Below are 19,014 nucleotides of genomic sequence, written 5' to 3'. Positions count from 1 at the left end.
CCCCACTCCTCTCCTATATCGTTGTAAATCACAGTGTGTGTGTCGGAGAGTGGGGTGTGTGTAGGGTTTGGAGGGGGGGTCTAGTTTTTTCTCACTGGGGAAGCCAGGTATCAAAACCCTTGGACTTGTGTGTGACCTGAGCATTTGGACCTGGGCTGTTCAGTCCCGTGAGTCTCTGGCACTCAGCTGTGCCTCCGTACACTCTCCCCATCTTTCTTCTCACCCATGCTCACCGAAGGCTGGTTGTGCACCTAGGTGCTTATGGCAGCTTCCTACTGGCTCTTCCTTCCTCCAGAGTTTTCTTCCTCCCCGCTTCCCTCCAGCAACTCAAGAGAACCCTTGCAGACTTGGAATCTGGTGATTTGGTGGTAATGTGTAGTCATTAAATAAGCAACTTTAGAAGTAAAAATAGGGTTGGATTTCAGCTCCACAATTTTAGGAGTCATGTGGTCATGTTTTTACCCTTTCTAAGCTTCAGTTTTCTTACCTTGTAATTTGGAGAAAACCACCTCACATGGTTGTGGAAATTAAATGATTAGATGGTTTCGAGGCACTTATCAGAGTTGCAGGCACTTAGCAAATGCTGGTCCCGGCACTCCTAGAGGACAGTTTACATAGCATGGGCGTTCCCTGCTTCTTGAGGATTCCAGTACCTCCTCTGTGGAGCTGTGTGGGACAAGTCCAAATATTAATTTAACTTTTGAGCCTTTCCCAGATTTCCCATTACTCTGTTCAGGACTTTTTTGGATCAGTTTTAATCAGCCGTATTTCTTTTTTGGTTTTATTTTTGGTTTTGGTTTTTCAAGACAGGGTTTCTCTGTGTAGCTTTGCGGCTTTCCTGGAACTCATTTGGTAGCCCAGGCTGGCCTCAAACTCACAGAGATCCACCTGGCTCTGCCTCCCAAGTGCTGGGATTAAAGGCGTGCACCACCGCCCGGCAAAATCAGTAGCCTTTCTTTTTTCTCTTTTTTTTTTTTAGCTGAGGATCAAACCCAGGGTCTTGGGCTTGCCAGGCAAGCTCTCTACCACTGAGCTAAATCCCCAACCCAATCATCCGTATTTCTAAGGGGCTGTCCCTTTTACCAAGGTGTTTAGTTTGCTAGGGTGAGGTTGGGCATTATACTCTATGATTTCACTGGTGCTGTATTGCTGTGTCCCTTCCGATTTTGAATATCCATCTCCTCACTCCCCATTAGTTTGACTAGAGCTGTGGCGGAATGTACTTTTTCTTTTAAATGAAAAAGTAGTTCTTTGATTTACAAATTATGCTTTTTAAAATTTCTACTCATAAGTTTTTTTATTTACTTTTTAAAAAATTTAATGTAAATGCTTGGGGCTGGAGAGATGACTTAGAGGTTAATAAGAACAGAGGCTATTCTTCAAGAGGTCCTGAGTTCAATTCCTAGCAACCATATGGTGGCTCACAACCATGTATAAGATGTGGCGCCCTCTTCTGGAAGTGCAGGCATATATGCAGACAGAACATTGTATACATAATAAATAAATAAAATGTTTCAGGCACCCTTAAAAACAAAAAATGAATGCTTAGTTTCCCTTGATGACAAGTTCCTTGGTATAGACATTCTTTTTGGACTTCCCAGTCAGTCCTGGTTCAAGCTCCCGTCAGCCTCTCCTGGTTCTGGGTGAACACTCTCACCAACCGTGGACTCTTAGAACTGTCTGTCAGGCTTCATGATTGCCAGGTCTGAAACCCAAGAAAAGTGGCTTATAGCAGTGTTGCTTCGTGGATCCAGGGTGTGTGTGATTTCAGGTTCCGTCTGACCTGGGATTGTGTGTGGTGTTTCCTGGAACCTGGCTCTTGGTCCATTGGGTCTTTGCCTGTTTCCCAGCTGACTGCTCTGTTGTAGGGAAAGAAGGTCTTGTTCCTTTAGGTTCCACAATCCTTACAGCCTGATGCTTCCAAAGATGAGGTAATCTATCTACCAGTGCTTCCCTCTGGTCTCGGGCAAGCATCTGTAGCTTGGCCTTGTAGACAAGAATTGATGGAAACTGCCATTAAGATGAGCAGGATTTATACTTAGAGAACAGTGCAGAGGACACATAGCACAGACTGGAGACTGCATGGAGCTGTAACGCCAGTCCAACTGAGGTGCCGGCACTGGGACCCGGATCCCAAGGAAGAATGAGCAATTGCAGATGATGAGGCCTCGTGGCCAGGAGTTGACCTTAGAGTCTAAGGCTGAGGGCAGAACTGTTCACTGCTTTCCAGCTTGGCGTTTCCTGTGAGCACATAGCGCTCACCTGAAGCAGATGCTCGTCATGAGGCACAGGGAGATCTCCGCTCTCAGTGCTCAGCATATCCAGGTGTGCCCTCGGCCCCACACCCTTGCCCTGGGCGGCCCTGGTGAAATACTGTGGAGTAGACTGCAGCCTGTGGATTTTGTGCTGGCCTTGGTTGGATCTGAGGAGTGGATACTCTGGTTGGCCAGCAGGGGTGGGGGGTGTCAGGCTTTCTTTCCCAAAGGAAAAGAAATGCTGGGCACATCTCATGAACTTAATAGTCTCTCTCTCTCTCTCTCTCTCTCTCTCTCTCTCTCTCTCTCTCTCTCTCGGCACATCTCATGAACTTAATAGTCTCTCTCTCTCTCTCTCTCTCTCTCTCTCACACACACACACACACACACACACACACACACACACACTTTCTGGACACTTGTGAACTTTAATTTAGAATTGCCTGTCTGTTTCTCTCTGTCTCTCTCTGTCTCTGTCTCTGTCTCTGTGTGTGTGTGTGTGTGTGTGTGTGTGTGTGTGTGTGTGTGAGAGAGAGAGAGAGAGAGAGAGAGAGAGAGAGAGAGAGAGAGAGAGAGAGCGCACGCAGATAACGTTTCCGTGTAGGTTGATATGTATGCTTGTAATGTGGAAGCCAGCAGTGTGGCGTCTCCCATTTTTGAGGCACCTTCTTCCTCAGTCTACAGCTGACTGGCTCACCCAGCCCCAGCCAGCCCAGCCCGGTCCTCCAGCTTGCACAGAGCCATAACCCCTGCTCCATGTCTGGTTTTATTTTCCAAATACACTTACTGTGTGTTGGATTTGCTTATTGATTATTCAGGCGAGGCTGTGTCTTCTGTTTTAATTTTTTAATAATTAGGTATTTAGGATTGAACTTTAAATTTCTTTCCCAGACTTTTGGTCAGTAGAGCCTCAGACCCAAGTGAGATTAAAATTTTAGCTTTGACTAGGTCATGAACGGTGCTGGACTCCATAGTCAAACGAGGGTCTTTCTTTCCTCTTCCTTTGATTGACAGTAACTAGCCCCAGTGAGAAACAAACTGATTCAGGGACAGGCAGTGCCTGGGAGGGAGACATGGCTGGGCTTCTAGGGAGCCCCACGTGGCCTGCTGAGTGGAAGGGTCCACGTGTGTCCCCACTGGCTTTCTGAACACTCAGCTTTGCACTTGGCTGGATTGTAGTTTCCTGCCAGGCCTCACTGGGCACCAGCCACTTCCTCCAGAAGCTGGGTTACTTGCTAATTATGTCAATCACGGGGCATCTGCAGAGGATTGCGTCTAAGACCGTCCATGAACACCGGAACCTTTGGATGTAAAGTGATTTGCAACTGCACGTTATCTGAGCACTCCAACCATCCCCAGATTACCCACGAGACCTAGTACAGAATTTGTAAAAACTTGTCATTTTTCCACAGGATAATGACAAGGGGAAGCAAACTTGTGTGTGTCTAGTGCAGATACAGTGGTGTTTTTTCTCAGATTCTTTTGATTGGTGATTGAGTCCCAGTGAGGGTGTGGAGAGCCGACTGCTTATGCAGCAGGAATTACTCCAGTCTGTGGCATGTACGAGCACCATCCTTACTTGATGGTGGCATTTGAAGAAGCAGGATTGTGGAGGGCCAGTCCCCAGTACCCCCTGGTCACCGATTGGCCTGCAGGCCATGCCCTGCTGTGGAGGTGGCTTCTCCTTCCTGTGCTCTTCCGTAGCCTGTGTCCTGTCCCTAATCATTCTCTCTATTGCACATCATGTTATGTGGAGACGTTTAGTTACCAGGTCACTGTGGCCATCATGTTTATTATTAATATATATATAAGAGTTGAAGAACATGAATATGTCTTATTTTAGTGAACTGCATTTTGGTTTATGTAGCAGATAATCCACAGATACTGACAAGGGAACCATTTATTTAGAAATTATACTGAGGAGAACAACTCACTAAACAGGATAGACAAAGTCATCGCAGGGTCCTGGAAGGCTGATGTCGGGTCCCATGCTGCTCCTGCGCCTGAGTTAGTCCACACCAGCTAAGCCCACAGGGAGAGGGGCGGCCGGCCATACGTAGCGTAAACTAGCCCTGAGGCCATGCCCTGGTGGCTGGTACTTCAAGGTCCTAGGTAGAACAGGTACCCACTACAGGTTTATACCTTACCTTAGAAGGGCAAAGTTAGAATGCACATATTCATGTAAGGCAACCAATAATGGATCTGCATCTATACTCCCTAAATATATATATATAGTTTTAGTTGACAGGGTAAAAATTGCTTGTGTTTGTAGTTCTCAATATATTTTCGTGTATTTAAAGATTGCAAACTGTCTAAATCAAGCTATGCAACGTATTACCTCACATACTTACTGTTTTTATGGTGAAAACACTTAAAATCTACTCTAAGCAATTTTTCAGTGTACAGCATTGTCATTAACTCTAGTCCCCATGATGCACACTAGATTTGTTGACTTTCTCCTCCTGACTGAACTTTTGTGTCCATTGACCACCATCTCCCCAGTAACACCCACTGTCTACCACCCTGACCTCTGACCCCTGATAACCTCCATTTTACTCCTTGTCACTGAAGAGTGACCTCTTTAGATTCCATGGTGACGTGTTGGTCTCCGCCTGGCTTACCGTCAGCCTTGATTATTTTGTTTTTGAAAGTACAATGTGTCGGAGACAACTTGAAACACTCCTCTGGACGGCAGGATGGGTCGTAGCGTCTTCAGCTCCCAAACGCAGTCGCTCTTATCTAGGTAGCCATGCTTTATCTTTTAGTTGTGTTGAGAATGTGTATCACAGGCTCTGTCTACCTCAGGCCTGAAGAGTACTAATGTAGTCACAGTGTGTGCAGCCGATCTCTAGATAACCATCTTGTGCAGCTCAAGCTCCCCCTTCCCCGCTTCCTGTCACCCATCTCTTCCATGGGGTCTCATTGTGTAGGCCAGGCCAGCCTTAATCCATGGCTTGCCTGCCTCTGCTTCCCAACTGCTGGCATTACAGGCGTGGCCGACGCTCACAGCCTCTGCTTTGTTTTAAATGTTATAATAACAAAGCAAGTAAGATGGGAAGAGAACTTGTTGGCTTTGAGTAAACAAGTGTGTTCGTCTGCAGAGTCAAGAAACCCTTGTGTCTCCCATCAGAGGCCCTCCTGCATGTGCTATGATGTTAAAGGACTGTGTCTCACTGACCTCAAGTACATTCTGCTTGTTCCCGTGGTGGCTGAAGCCCTTGAGAAGCAGGGTTTGAACTCCCTTCCTCGGTCCTGTTTTCCTCTCCTCACCTTCACCCCTGACCTCTCCCAAACATGTTATTCTTAGATCAAGAAGCCAGAGCTATTATATATGTATGATATATAATATATGTAATTACGAACAACCAGACATCCCAGGAAAGCCAGGTTAAAGTCCTCCACAGAAAACCCTCGTCACCCCCTTACTGTGAAGGGCTCTCCAAGTTATGAAGGGGTGACGAAGAACTTGGCTTTAGCATTTGGACACTGTTAGGTTTTGCATCTCAGCATTTGACTTGGAAGATGTCAGTCTTTAAATATTGCTCTGTTTAAAATGATTGACTGACATTTGTGGGTGGGAGCTGACAAAGCTGGACTGAGTTTAAAATCCCTTGAGCATGATTCTGCCTGGGGTAACAGTTGCACGACACTTTGGTGTGGGGAAAGCCAGGGTGTGCTCACAGTGGGGAGCGTCTGTTGTGGTCATGGGGCGTAGGGCAGGTCAGAGAAGCAAAGGGAAACATTTAAGACCACAGTCTGTTGAGCAGTGACTCCCGGGCCCTCTTGAGGCCAGAGTGCAGCCTGATGCCAGGCTGGGTGCCCAGAGTGAAGTGCCCCTGGTGGGAAGGGGCGATCAGCCAGGTCCTCAGCTTGCTGGGCGCTGCACTCACAGATCAGGCTGTTTTCTTTCTTAGAGTATCTTGGCAAGGCCATCTAGAAAGTTGCCATTAACACTGCAGACTGATATACACTGTGCCCATTCTTTTCCACTCCCAGGCCCATTCCTCTTAGAGGTCAGTGGTCCACTTGACTTTGAGTCTCACCGGGACCGTTGCCTCGGTCTCCTGACTGGCTGTCTCCCCCCGCTTTTGCAGTCCCAGAGTGTGTTCTCTACCAAAGTAGGGTGATCTTTTAAGAAGATGACCACATTCCCTGTGTCCTGGCCCACACATGGCTCATTTGCATTTGGAAGGAAGGCCAAACCTCTATATTTGCTTCCTCCTCTCCTGCTCATTCCCGGCCCGCTGGCCTTGCTCTGCCTCATACCTGTCAAGCGCTTCTGTTGCCAAGGCCACTCACCTGCTGTTGGCTTTGCCACACCTTGGCCCTGCCTTGCCTGGCTACTCTCCCAAGCCCTCAGACCTCAGTTGAAGACATTCCCTCCTTCACCAAGAGCTTCCATGCCTGGCCACCGACAAGAGCAAACACCTTCTCTCTGTCTTCACGTTCTACACAGTTGTCCTGTTTGTATGGTTCCAAAGCAGGGTTGGTTGTTATAAAATATGACAGAGACGTCATGGTGTGTCAGATTTTTACAAAGATTTCAGCATTTTCAGTTTCAGCCCTTGTCTTGGGCCTGCTAGTGGAGGGACTAGCCCTGGTCTGTAGCTGGGCCTTGAGCAGCAGCCCTGGTCTGTAGCTGGGCCTTGAGCAGCAGCCCTGGTCTGTAGCTGGGCCTTGAGCAGCAGCCCTGGTCTGTAGCTGGGCCTTGAGCAGCAGCCCTGGTCTGTAGCTGGGCCTTGAGCAGCAGCCCTGGTCTGTAGCTGGGCCTTGAGCAGCAGCCCTGGTCTGTAGCTGGGCCTTGAGCAGCAGCCCTGGTCTGTAGCTGGGCCTTGAGCAGCAGCCCTGGTCTGTAGCTGGGCCTTGAGCAGCAGCCCTGGTCTGTAGCTGAGCCTTGAGCAGCAGCCCTGGTCTGTAGCTGGGCCTTGAGCAGCAGCCCTGGTCTGTAGCTGGGCCTTGAGCAGCAGCCCTGGTCTGTAGCTGGGCCTTGAGCAGCAGCCCTGGTCTGTAGCTGGGCCTTGAGCAGCAGCCCTGGTCTGTAGCTGGGCCTTGAGTAGCAGCCCTGGTCTGTAGCTGGGCCTTGAGCAGCAGCCCTGGTCTGTAGCTGAGCCTTGAGCAGCAGCCCTGGTCTGTAGCTGGGCCTTGAGCAGCAGCCCTGGTCTGTAGCTGGGCCTTGAGCAGCAGCCCTGGTCTGTAGCTGGGCCTTGAGCAGCAGCCCTGGTCTGTAGCTGGGCCTTGAGCAGCAGCCCTGGTCTGTAGCTGGGCCTTGAGCAGCAGCCCTGGTCTGTAGCTGGGCCTTGAGCAGCAGCCCTGGTCTGTAGCTGGGCCTTGAGCAGCAGCCCTGGTCTGTAGCTGGGCCTTGAGCAGCAGCCCTGGTCTGTAGCTGGGCCTTGAGCAGCAGCCCTGGTCTGTAGCTGGGCCTTGAGCAGCAGCCCTGGTCTGTAGCTGGGCCTTGAGCAGCAGCCCTGGTCTGTAGCTGGGCCTTGAGCAGCAGCCCTGGTCTGTAGCTGGGCCTTGAGCAGCAGCCCTGGTCTGTAGCTGGGCCTTGAGCAGCCACCGTCCTTCATGCCCTCTGGGAGTCTGGAGCTTGTCCTGTGTCTGTTCCCAGTAGAATGTGTGCCCTGCAGTGGCAGAGATTTTGCCTCAGTCCCATCACCTTTTCCTTCACTATGCCAAGATCTATGTTATCTAGACCCCAAGGAAAGCCACATGGATGGCAGAAAATCTCACAGGGGGCTCAGCCCACTCATCCTGTCTTCATCTCTCCATCCAGTGTGTGTTACTTTCTGTTGTTAGTATAAAGCAATCCAGTCTCAACTATATTGCTAATATAGTCAATATATAATATGTACCATGTATATACTGTAAATTCATTATAATACAGTCAAGAATAATAAACTGCTGAGTCAACTTGATGCGTGACTTTACCAGGTGTATTTAACACAACTCTTCTGTCTCGGTCTTTGAAGCAGGCATGGTGTTCCCTTCCATAATAAAATTAGGTCACACTCTTGGACACTCATCTCCAAAATGCTGCTACTGTGTGGATTATATAAAAGCATCAGTTTCCTCCTTCAGACTCTTAGTGAGACCAGCTGGGGTCAGCAAGCCGCAGTGCCATGTAGGAATGTGTTGGTCAGCACAGTCGCCCCATCTCCAGTTCATTCTTTCCTTCCTTCCCTCTCTTCTCCTTCCCCTTCTCTCTCCTCCTCTTTTCTTTCCTGAAGACCCAGGGTCTTGAACACTCTTCCAGTGAGCCCTGTCCTCCTATCCCTCTACCCCAACCCTTTAAAAACATCAAAGCTCTAGGAACTGGGCAGCTGCCCAGTGGGTAAAGTCTTCGCACACAACCATGAGTTCAGGTTTCCAGCACCTGTATAAAATCCCAGCACTGGTGAGGCAGAGGCAGAGGCAGAGGCAGGCAGATCCCTGGGGCTTGCTGGCCAGGTGGTCTAGCTGATTGACAAGCGCCAAGTTCAGTGTGAGACTCTGTCTTCAAAAAAAATGAGGTGGAGAACAGTTGAGGAAGACACCTAGTGTTGACCTCAGACCTCTACACACACATGGTTGTGTGCCAGAACTTTTCCTGGGGAGATGCAAAATTCATGTCTACTCCCAACAGACCAGAGTGTGGACACCACCAAAGTCCAACCTGGAACCATGAATTTCATTGGGGTTACTCACAGGAGCAGAAATGACTCAAAGACAGCTGCATCCCCAAAGCCTAGCCCAGCATAGGTGACAGTTCACAAGGCTGAGAACCTGGAGCGCACTACGCAGCCTGCAGGAAACTCAGCAGGTTAGAGCGTGTCGTTTCCAGGTGCCCCAGTTAAGCTCAACCTCTTCCAAGCAGCTGGGCTGGTTTCTGCTGCTTTCGGGCAGCTAGTCTGGCCTAGGAATCTTTGCAGCCCAGCTTATCCTGAGTCTTGGCAGCTTGGCCCTGCTTACTCTGGAAGGGAGGGGGTTTAGTGAACCTGGTCAGTTTCAGGGACTTCCTGAAGAGTTTTTGAGTTCATCTTCCTGTTTAAAGAGCTTTCCTGAAGGTTGGAATGTTTTAATGTAGGAGGAAACTGTTATATAACACATAGAGATGTAATACATGTTTACACACACACACACACACACACACACACACACACACACACACACACACACTTTTCTTAGCTGAACTTCCGAAAGCAGAGCTGGGCAAAACTAGTATTTTTTGAACAGGGTCTGATTGTGTAGCCCAGAGTTTGCCATCCATAGCAATAAACAACTGAGAGTCATATTTTGAGGGACTCAGTTTTAGTTTGTTTGAATTATGTTTCTTAAATTATAAAAGCCTTGTCAATCTCTATATTCATATGCAGCATTCTTCTCCTTTAAGTCATAAACATTAATGGGTTTTGGCACTGCTTCTCCCAGCATGAGATCTCAGTAGGGAGAACCCAGACTTATCTCTCCACTTAGAATAGCACTTGGTGCCTGGATGGGCCCCCGTTGCTTAAGCTGTATCCAGAAAAGGATTGGAGGTGATGCTGTATTGTGCTATCTAGCAAATCACATGCTCGGTTATTTCCTGGCCTCTCCTGGGCTGCTTATTTACCTGTAGACATCTGATGCAACCCACTGACTATAGTTCCAGTGCAGTTACACCTGCTTCATTTTTAACACGCAGACATGAGTTACAGGTCAAGGTTTTCACAGTGCTCTAAACCACCTAGAGAAATGAAGACAGAGGGTAATGGGGGTCAGTGACTAGCTCACAGTGCATTATGGGCAGTTTTGAAGAAGCCACGATGAAACCCAATGTTCTGTACAATCAGTGTATGTTAGCTGAGGTCTGTAACTAACTGCATTATAGGATAAATGGAGAGCAGGAATGCAGCTATTCTCCTGCCTTCAGCCCGGGGTCTCCTGACTTCTCGTGGGCCCCTTCCTCTGTTTATAAACCAGGATTGTTGGACATTCTTACCCAATGCCACTTCCATTCTCATAAATATCTAAATAGTTTCCAGCTGCACATTTCAGTGACAGTCTGATTGGAGCTGACATAGCGGTAGGTCTTAGATGATATGAGAAAGCAAAGCCATTGAAATAATGCCTGGGTATTGTCTCCTGACTTTGACCTGGGGGCTTGAAGCTGGACCCCTGGGGACTTTATAAGTAAATATATATTATTCATAGGCTATGACGGAGCTGTGTGATACAGTGTTTTTGTTGAGGGCGTAGATGCAGAAGCCAGCTCCATTCCCTCGCTGTATAATGTTGGATAGCTTTTCAAACCACTTCAAGACTCAACTTTCGTATATTATGTAAAGTTGGCCTCATGAAAGAATCTTCTTGGGCTGGAGACATGGCTCAGTGGGCTAAGTGCTTGTCTCCAAGCCTGGTGACCCGCGTTCCATCCCTGGGACCCATATAACACAAAAACATCTTCTACGGGTTGTCCTCTGATAAAGGAATCCTCTCTAAAGAGAGACTAATGAGGTAGTACTGCCCTGTAAGCATTTGAGTTGATAGTATGTACGAGTCGGTTGTTAGTTAGCAATGGGAAAGTTTTGGTTTTGGTAGCCCATGCCAGTCTAGAAATACCTATGTAGCACAGTATTCTCTCTCTCAAGTCACTGGTCCTCCTGCCTCAGCCTCCGGACTGAATTATAGGCAGAGCCGTCACACCTTCACAACTGTGCCTCTGCTGATGTCTGCCTTTTGTCCTTTTTAATTCGCGGCAGGCTTTCGTGGAGGCCCAGAACAAGATCACGGTGCCGTTTCTCGAGCAGTGTCCCATCAGAGGCTTATACAAGGAGAGGATGACTGAACTGTATGACTACCCCAAGTACAGCTGCCACTTCAAGAAAGGAAAGCGGTACGTGAGGTTGCTTGTCTTAGCTTTCTGTGCACTCTCCAGCTGTGTGTGTGTGTGTGTGTGTGTGTACATTTGTGCGTGCGGAAGGGGGTGTGCATACACCAGAGATTTACATTAGGTTTCTTCCTCTCTTGCTTTTCACCCTTCTTCTTCTTTCTCCCATCAAGACAGGGTCTCTCTACATAGCTCTGACTGTCCTGGAATTCACTGTGTTGACAAAACTCACAGAGAACTGTCTGCCTCTGCATCCTGAGTGCTGGGAGTAAAGGCGTTCACAACTTCCTGCTTCTTTACCTTACTTTTGGAGACAGGGCTCCTCTGAGAGCCTGGAGTTTACCAGTGCTGGGTTATGACATGAACCACGGTGCCTAGACTTTTATGTCAGTGTTGAAGATTCCATCCAGCCCAGGTCTTCATGCAATAAGTGCCTTACCTGCTGAGCCATCCCTGCGGCTCGGCTCCCAAGTACTTACTTAAATGGCCAAGTACAGGTCAGGTGTGGTGGCTACACCTTTAATCCTAGCACTTGGGAGACAGAGGCCAGTGGATCTCTGTGAGTTCCATCCAGGCCAGCCATGGCTACATAGTGAGACCTTGTCTCAAACAAATGAAGTACACATTTGAACTGACTTACCAATTTATGAAAGGAAGCGATTGTTGTGTTTGAGCATGAGAGTGATTTTTGTACTGCTAAGTGCTGTTCGTATTTATGAAATAGCAGTTAAGACATTTGGCAATGATACGGCCTGTGAAAGTAGATTATGGGAAATCTTCATTCCCGTGGTTAGTTGGTGAGCCTGTGATTCATAAACGACAGGGTAGATGTGTTTCCACTAATACTATCTTTGGCTTGCAGTACTTGAAAACATTTTATTATATATACTTTTTTTCTCTCCAAGAATGGGCCAGAAAGTAGAGCCTGTTAATTTAGCCCTCCTGTTCATCTCTTTCTCGCATCCACTTGAATATAATCTGTTGTTCATTGGATGCGCCATCACACATTTACTCTGGAATTTCTCAGGCCCTCCCCCACCTCACACAGATACCAGCAAAGTAGAGTCAGTGTGCCAAACCCTGCCTACCACCTGTTTCCATAAGTCTAACTGGAGCACAGTCCTGCCCATTTGTTTGGTTGTTTAGTGAGTGTGGTGACTCTGACCCACGGAGCCTGAATGCACACGCTCCTCTCTTTGCAGAAGCACGATGACCTTCACACTTGGCAGCCAGCCAGGCTGTGGAAGCAGACCAGAATTTTACAGTAGAAAGTCTGCTTTCTTCCTCATTTAGAAGCAATAGTCACTGCTTTATTTAACTGTCAGTGTTATTTTTGGCAAATGGGTCTTTATTTGTCTCTGGCTGACATACCAAAGTACAGTAAATTATTTGCACACAGAAAGAAAGCAGTTCAAGTAACACACTGTCAAGTAGGATGCCAGAGGGACTCACATCTCCTCCTCCTGTCCCTGTTGATGGCAGGTTTTTCTTGGTTGCAGCTGTTTCTTCTGTGTGTGGTCTTGTGAAATTTGCTTCTTCGTGTGTTTGATTCTTCTCCACAAATAGAAAATACCACAGCTAAATACAGGGAATTTCTGTCCCCAGGTATTTTTATTTTTACAATACAGGTTTGCAGAACCAACGTGTATTGTATGTGCAAGACTCCCTAGAAGGGGAAGCCAGGGTGTTCCTCGACCCCAACACTCTGTCGGATGATGGCACAGTAGCACTCCGAGGTAAGTGCTGCATGCTGGGCCCTCAGGAGGTCTTGCAGCGTCACTTGGAGCTCTGAAGTCTTGAGATTCCAAGCAGGGTGTGAGCCATATTATAGAACAGATGCACACACAGTATTAGGAAAGCTAGCTTTGCACACTATATTTAGAACACATGCATAGTCACATTCATCTTTCTCACTCTGATGGCATGAAACAGAACTGGAGAATAAGTCACACTAGACCCAGATTGACTTCTGGGATGTTGAAGTGTCCTAACATCCCATAACATCTGAGACGCATCTGACTACAAACACTTAAACCTTCTTGCAAGAAACTTCATCTGTGTAAGGAACGCTCCAGCTGTAAATGGGGGAGACTGATCAGAGTGTTAAAACCTAGGCAGTTGACAGTTCGTTAGAATTAAAAGCAAAAGCTCTCAGTCTCTTGGAGTTGAATCACTTGGTACCCTGACCTGAAGATGCTGCCATACGGCCTAAGTGCATCCTTGGTGCTCCTTTGCATTAACTGCTTCCAGTGTACCCTCCGTAGGCCATCGAGAAGATAAACCTCGGTTGTGCTATGAGCAGGGTTTTAGGATGAGGTTATTCTCGAGTTCTATGGTTTAGTAATCACGTGGTTAAATTACCTCTTAACCTGTTCCTAATGAAGAGGGCTCAGCATCTCTCCTGTAATGCTAAAGCACAGCACAGTTTGGCTCCCTAGAATTGTGAATTGGAACAGTATTATCTGCTGCTCAGTAGGAAGGGAATGACAGGTACATTTCAATGGACCCATACAAAGACCTCTATGCAGGCATTTCTTACCATTTCTAGCTGTGCCTTGGATACTTGGTGGTCCTCTCCACTCCCAAATAGGCTTAGTGTGTAAGTGTTTTGGAAGTCAGGTACCAGCTATCTTGATAAGAGTATATTAGTATTTCCATGTGCTAGCCTGCAGTTTAGAATTAATTTAATGCTATGGTTCCAAGGTAGTCATGTGTCCTGTATAAGAATCCACGTAGTTTTCACCAAGGTCTGTCTTGCATCCCATCCAGGAGGGCTGTGTCCTAATACCCCTCACCCCAGTAACGTGGTGTGTTGATTTCTTTAGATGTCCTAATACCCCTCGCCCTAGTGATGTGGTGTGGTGATTTCTTTAGGTGTCCACTGAAAACAAGGTGATTTAGGACTGAGACCTGGCATATGATTCCTTACATATACTTTTAATCAAAATAATGCTTTTTTTCATTTTTTCCTGAAAAATTTCAATAAGCATGTTAGCAGATTTTAAAGTAATATCCTACTAATTGAAGTTGCATGATAATAATTGAGCCTCCTATAAGTTTTAGATTCCCCCCCCCCCCCATCCAATTTAGCACACTTCCCAGGAAATCACTGGTATCTGAACCTTACTCTACTAGGATAGCTTGATAACATAACTACAAAAACCAACATAAAACATGACTGTTTATCAAGAAACTTTCCCAAGATGGGAACATTGCTGGGTCCCCAAGGACTTGGACATGACATGGGAGTCTGCAGACGGGTGCTTTTTGTTTCTTTTGGAATGTACACACCATGATCCTTCCTTGCAAACCCTCAGGCTGTCTTTACCTGGGCCTGTGATGTCATGGTATGGATATTAATCTTCAAGTGCCAGTAATGCTCTGAAAATGAGGCTGTGATCTCAAGTGCTTTGGAGTTCATCCCCAAAATTACTTAATGGCTACAATTTAATTCTATTACTTGCTGTGTATCATAATTCACTCATTACTATAAAAGCAGGTTTCCCTCTACTTACTCCCTTTAGAGTATGAATAAAATATGCTGCATGTCCCAGGTGAGCTCTGCTTTTAACTGAGCTATACCCATTGAATTATAAACATTTCAAAATGAGAGCATCTTAATGGGCATATAACCCAAGGCTTCATTCTATCAAGGAAGAAAGTGTGACCTAAGGAGGTAAAGGGACCTTGTCATCATAATTGTAATTCCTTCAAGACCTCAGCTGAGCCCTATTTCCTCCATTGCCACGGTTGGTCTCCCTGCTGTGTCAGGCAGCTTTGACTGTGGGTGACGACAGTGAGCAAGGTGAAAAGTGGTGTGTCACACGTGACTGTCTCCTGTGCCCCATAGGGTATGCCTTCAGTGAAGATGGTGAATATTTTGCCTATGGGCTGAGTGCCAGTGGCTCAGACTGGGTAACAATCAAGTTCATGAAAGTTGATGGTGCCAAGGAGCTTCCTGATGTGCTGGAGAGAGTCAAGTTCACCTGTATGGCCTGGACCCATGATGGGAAGGGGATGTTCTACAACTCGTACCCACAGCAGGATGGGAAGAGTGATGGTATGTGAGCACTCCAGTGAAGCACGGTATACAAGACTCGACTTCCTGTGACTGATAAGGAAGCCAAATTGATCGACACTGCTTGTTGTACTGGACATAGCCAACCTTGCAGTACAGTATTGCTGCCCACAGATGCATGCACTTAAGTTATCAGACATTTTTAAAAAATCTCACAATGTGTACTGGTTTCTGTTTGGCTCCATTCATGGACTGCATGTGGCCCACAGGCGGTCAGTGGCAGCCTTGAGGCTGCAGGTGGGTTAGTCATTGTGATTGGTTTAAGAAGGCCTGTGGCTCCCAGCTGTAGTTTCCTAGGCTTGTTTGGTGCAGTGTGTAAAAAGCCTCCCAGACTAAAATGGAGGGCTATATGATTGACAGTAGCAGTTCATATTGTACTTTACCAGCATTCCCTAAAAAGTGAGTGTCCTTAAGGATTATAAATTGTTTTTTTTACATTTTGGTGTGATTATTTACTGCCCTGATAGCTTAGTACATTTTCACAGTGAGAAAATAAAGTTTAGTCTCATAGTATTCAAAATCAGCAAATATATGTGAATTGCTTTATGGTGAAAGGCAGCTGATGCCTAACACTTTTAAATAATAAGCATTAGTTCACAGCAGAATTAAAAGGTACACACATGTATCCTTGGAGTCTTCCCAAGGAGGGATAATTAGCACCCTGTAATTAGCTAATCTGCAGTAACACGTCATCACTCATCACCCAAAGTCTGTAGTTTACATTAGGTTTACTTTTTCTTTTCTTTTCTTTTCTTTTTTTGTTTTTGTTTTTCAAACAGTCTTTCTCTGTGTAGCCTTGGCTGTCCTGGAACTTGATACAGTCTGTAGACCAGGCTGGCCTCAAACTCACAGAGATCTGCCTGCCTCTGCCTCCCGAGTGCTGGGATGAAAGGTGTGTGCCGTGCCCAGCTTAGGTTTCCTCCTGATGTCGTACACCCTGGCACTTGTACTAACAGTTAGGACATGTCCCCATTGCAGAGTCATGGTGCTGATTTTCATTGCCTTGAAACTATTTTGTGCTCCACCTAGACCCCTCCTCCCTTGGTGCCTAATGGCCCCCCTACCCTTCCTTTTTCCTCCTTTTCAGACAGAGTCTGACTGTGTTACCCAAGCTGGCCTTGAACATTCTCTCTTAGCATCTCAGGTACAGGGGACAGGCACCACTGGCCTTTTCTGTCTGTTTTAGTTCTGTAGACGGTGCTGTATAGAATGCGGCCTCCAGATTGGCTCCTGTTGTTATATTTCATGGCTTTCCTTTTTTCAGTTTTTTTGTTTGTTTGTTTGGTTGTTGTTTTGTTTTGTTTTTTGTTTTTTTTGAAACAGGGTTACACTGTGTAGCCCTGGCTGTCCTGGAACTTGATCTGTAGACCAGGCTGGCTTGAACTCAAGAGATCCGCCTGCCTCCCAAATGCTGGGACTAAAGGTGCATGCACACCACCATGCCCAGCTAGCTCTTTCCTTTTTAGTGAGGAATAGCATCCCACTGTTTGTCGTTCTTATCCATTCAGTAACCGAAGGGAACGGAGTGTTTCCTTGTTTTAGCAGTTACATACTAAGTTGCTATCATGGGTAGATTTCTATGTGGACGTGTGTGATCCTTGTGATGAAATGGAAGCAGTACAGTTGCCAGATCTTAGAGTGAGAAACCCCCAGAACCATCTTCCAATGCATTCCCAAAGAGTGAGGCTGCCTGGCTGCCTGTCAGTGTCTGAGTGCTCAGGGTCAGGTAGCTCTGCAATAGTTACCTCTTGTTACGGTTCACAGCTTATTTCTGTCTCTGACCTATTATTTGATTGGCTTTTAGTTTTCTCATTCCTGAGCCTTACTGGTTCTTTGCATGCTTTAGTTAACAGCCCTCTGTCATACTGGAATTTTGCAAAGATTTTGTCCAGCCTCGGACTTTTCATTCTTCCAGTAGAATTCTGGCCAAGTCTGAGTTTTTATTTTAATGGTCTAGTTTATCAATGGCCGTTATTGTTATACCTAAAAAGTGACTTCTACTCCAAGGCCACCTACATTTCTCCTACTTTATCTTATAGGAATTTTATAGTTCAGTGTTTTATATTTTTTGTCTACGAGCTTCTTTGTGAGGAATTCAAAATTTATATCTAGATTTTCTTTTCCCCCAGTACCATTTATTGAAAAGTTAGTGTTTATCACACTGTATTTCCTTTGATTGTTGATTAAAGATCAGCAGACTGTATTTATGCAGGTCTATTTCTGGGCTCTTAATTCTGTTGCTAAACTTTTTGCTGATTTATTTCGTTTGTGCTGCATATCAAGAGTCCTGTAGCATGTTTTCATTATTACTGTTTAGGTTATAGTTCAAAGTACTGGTGTCATCATGGCACTTTCATATGTTTTTGTTATTATACTTTGATCTCACTCCCCCTCTTTGGCCTGCTCCTCCCCTCCAGCTAATCCCTTCTTCCTCCATTTAGTTTCCTTTTCTGTTTTCTGCTAGGGTATTCCACTGCCTTCTATCTATGCCCCCCCTCCCCAGGTCTTTTATTTTTAAACAAAGCCTTGCTGTGCAGACCTAGCTAAGGCTGGCTCCAGTGGCCCTGCCCTGGGGTGCTGGGATGACAAGTCCCCAGCCCATCCCAGATGGCAGCATTGATGTTAGACTGCATCGGTCCTCCACCTTTGTCCTTGGCCCTCAGTGTTCCCAGTTAATTTGACTCCTCATGTTCTTCCACGAAAACTTGAGAATCTGTGTTCATGTCTCAGTTTGGGTTCTGTTGCTGTGATAAAGACCATGGCCAAAAGCAATCTGGGGAGGAGAGGGTTTATTTCCTCTTACATTTCCAGGTAGTACTCCATCATTGAGGGAAGTCAGGACAGGAACTCAGGGCGGGAACTGAAGCAGAGACCAGGGAGGAGTGCTGCTCACTGGCTTGCTCCTCATGACTTGCTCACTTTGTTTCTTGTATACCCCAGGACCACCTACCCAGGGGTGGCACTGCCCAGAGTGTACTGGGCCCTCCCACATCAATCATCAATCAAGAAATACCTTTATCACATGGCCTGTAGGCATTTGTGCAATTGAGGTTCCTTTTCCCAGATAACTCCAGGTTGTGTCAAGTTGAACAACAAACAAACAAAACCACCAGGATAGTCCCTATCCACAAATTAACATGCTGGAATCCTGGCCTTGTCTCCATGGGTCAGGTCAAGAGGATCTGACGTGTTCCTGACGCTGAGCCTTCCTCTCCATGAGCATGGAGTATCTCTGTGTATTAGTTATTTTATTTCTTTGCCATAGTTCATAATTTTTCTTATATAGACCTCGTGTACACTTTGTTAGATTTACAGTGAGTTTTTTTCCTGGTTGCTGTGGTAACAATCCCTCATTTGTTGCTGGTGTGTAGGAACAGTACTGACTTACCTGTTAACCTTGCATCCTTCAACCATATATTCAACTTTTGAGGTGTTCTTAGCATCGTGTGGTGGACGTAGTGGAGATTGTCTTAAAACTGCCAATTGCATTTCAGTAAACATGTTTTATTCTTCAGGGACAGAGACTTCCACCAATCTCCACCAGAAGCTCTGCTACCACGTCTTGGGGACAGATCAGTCCGAAGATATTTTGTGTGCTGAGTTCCCTGATGAGCCCAAATGGATGGGGGGAGCCGAGGTATTGTATACTATGAAATTTCATCCTCAAAGACCTTGTCTCCTGGTGCACATGTAAATATTCCTGTTATATGGTAACAGATGTCCCATAGATGGTAGATGTACAAGAACGAGTGTTTTTAAAATACTGCTATTCAAATTGATTATTAATAATGAAGATGGCAAATCTTCTGTTTTTCAACATTAAAATCTTTTATTAT

At 46.3% G+C, this 19,014-nt stretch overlaps 1 protein-coding gene across 1 annotated transcript in view; it reads left to right on the top strand.

Moving 5' to 3' along the window:
- LOC118570525 (prolyl endopeptidase) overlaps positions 1-19,014 on the top strand; it is a 103,918-nt gene that overhangs the window by 13,754 nt on the left and 71,150 nt on the right. The window contains exons 3-6 of the mRNA XM_036169082.1: positions 10,973-11,106; positions 12,706-12,836; positions 14,951-15,160; positions 18,694-18,815. Coding sequence (XP_036024975.1) covers positions 10,973-11,106; positions 12,706-12,836; positions 14,951-15,160; positions 18,694-18,815 — 597 coding nt within the window. The remainder of the gene's footprint in view (positions 1-10,972; positions 11,107-12,705; positions 12,837-14,950; positions 15,161-18,693; positions 18,816-19,014) is intronic.

This window comes from Onychomys torridus, chromosome 19 (genome assembly GCF_903995425.1).
Source record: "Onychomys torridus chromosome 19, mOncTor1.1, whole genome shotgun sequence".
Taxonomy (NCBI): domain Eukaryota; kingdom Metazoa; phylum Chordata; class Mammalia; order Rodentia; family Cricetidae; genus Onychomys; species Onychomys torridus.
The sequence above is the reverse complement of the archived record's forward strand: the minus strand, read 5'-3'. Positions and strand labels throughout refer to the sequence as shown.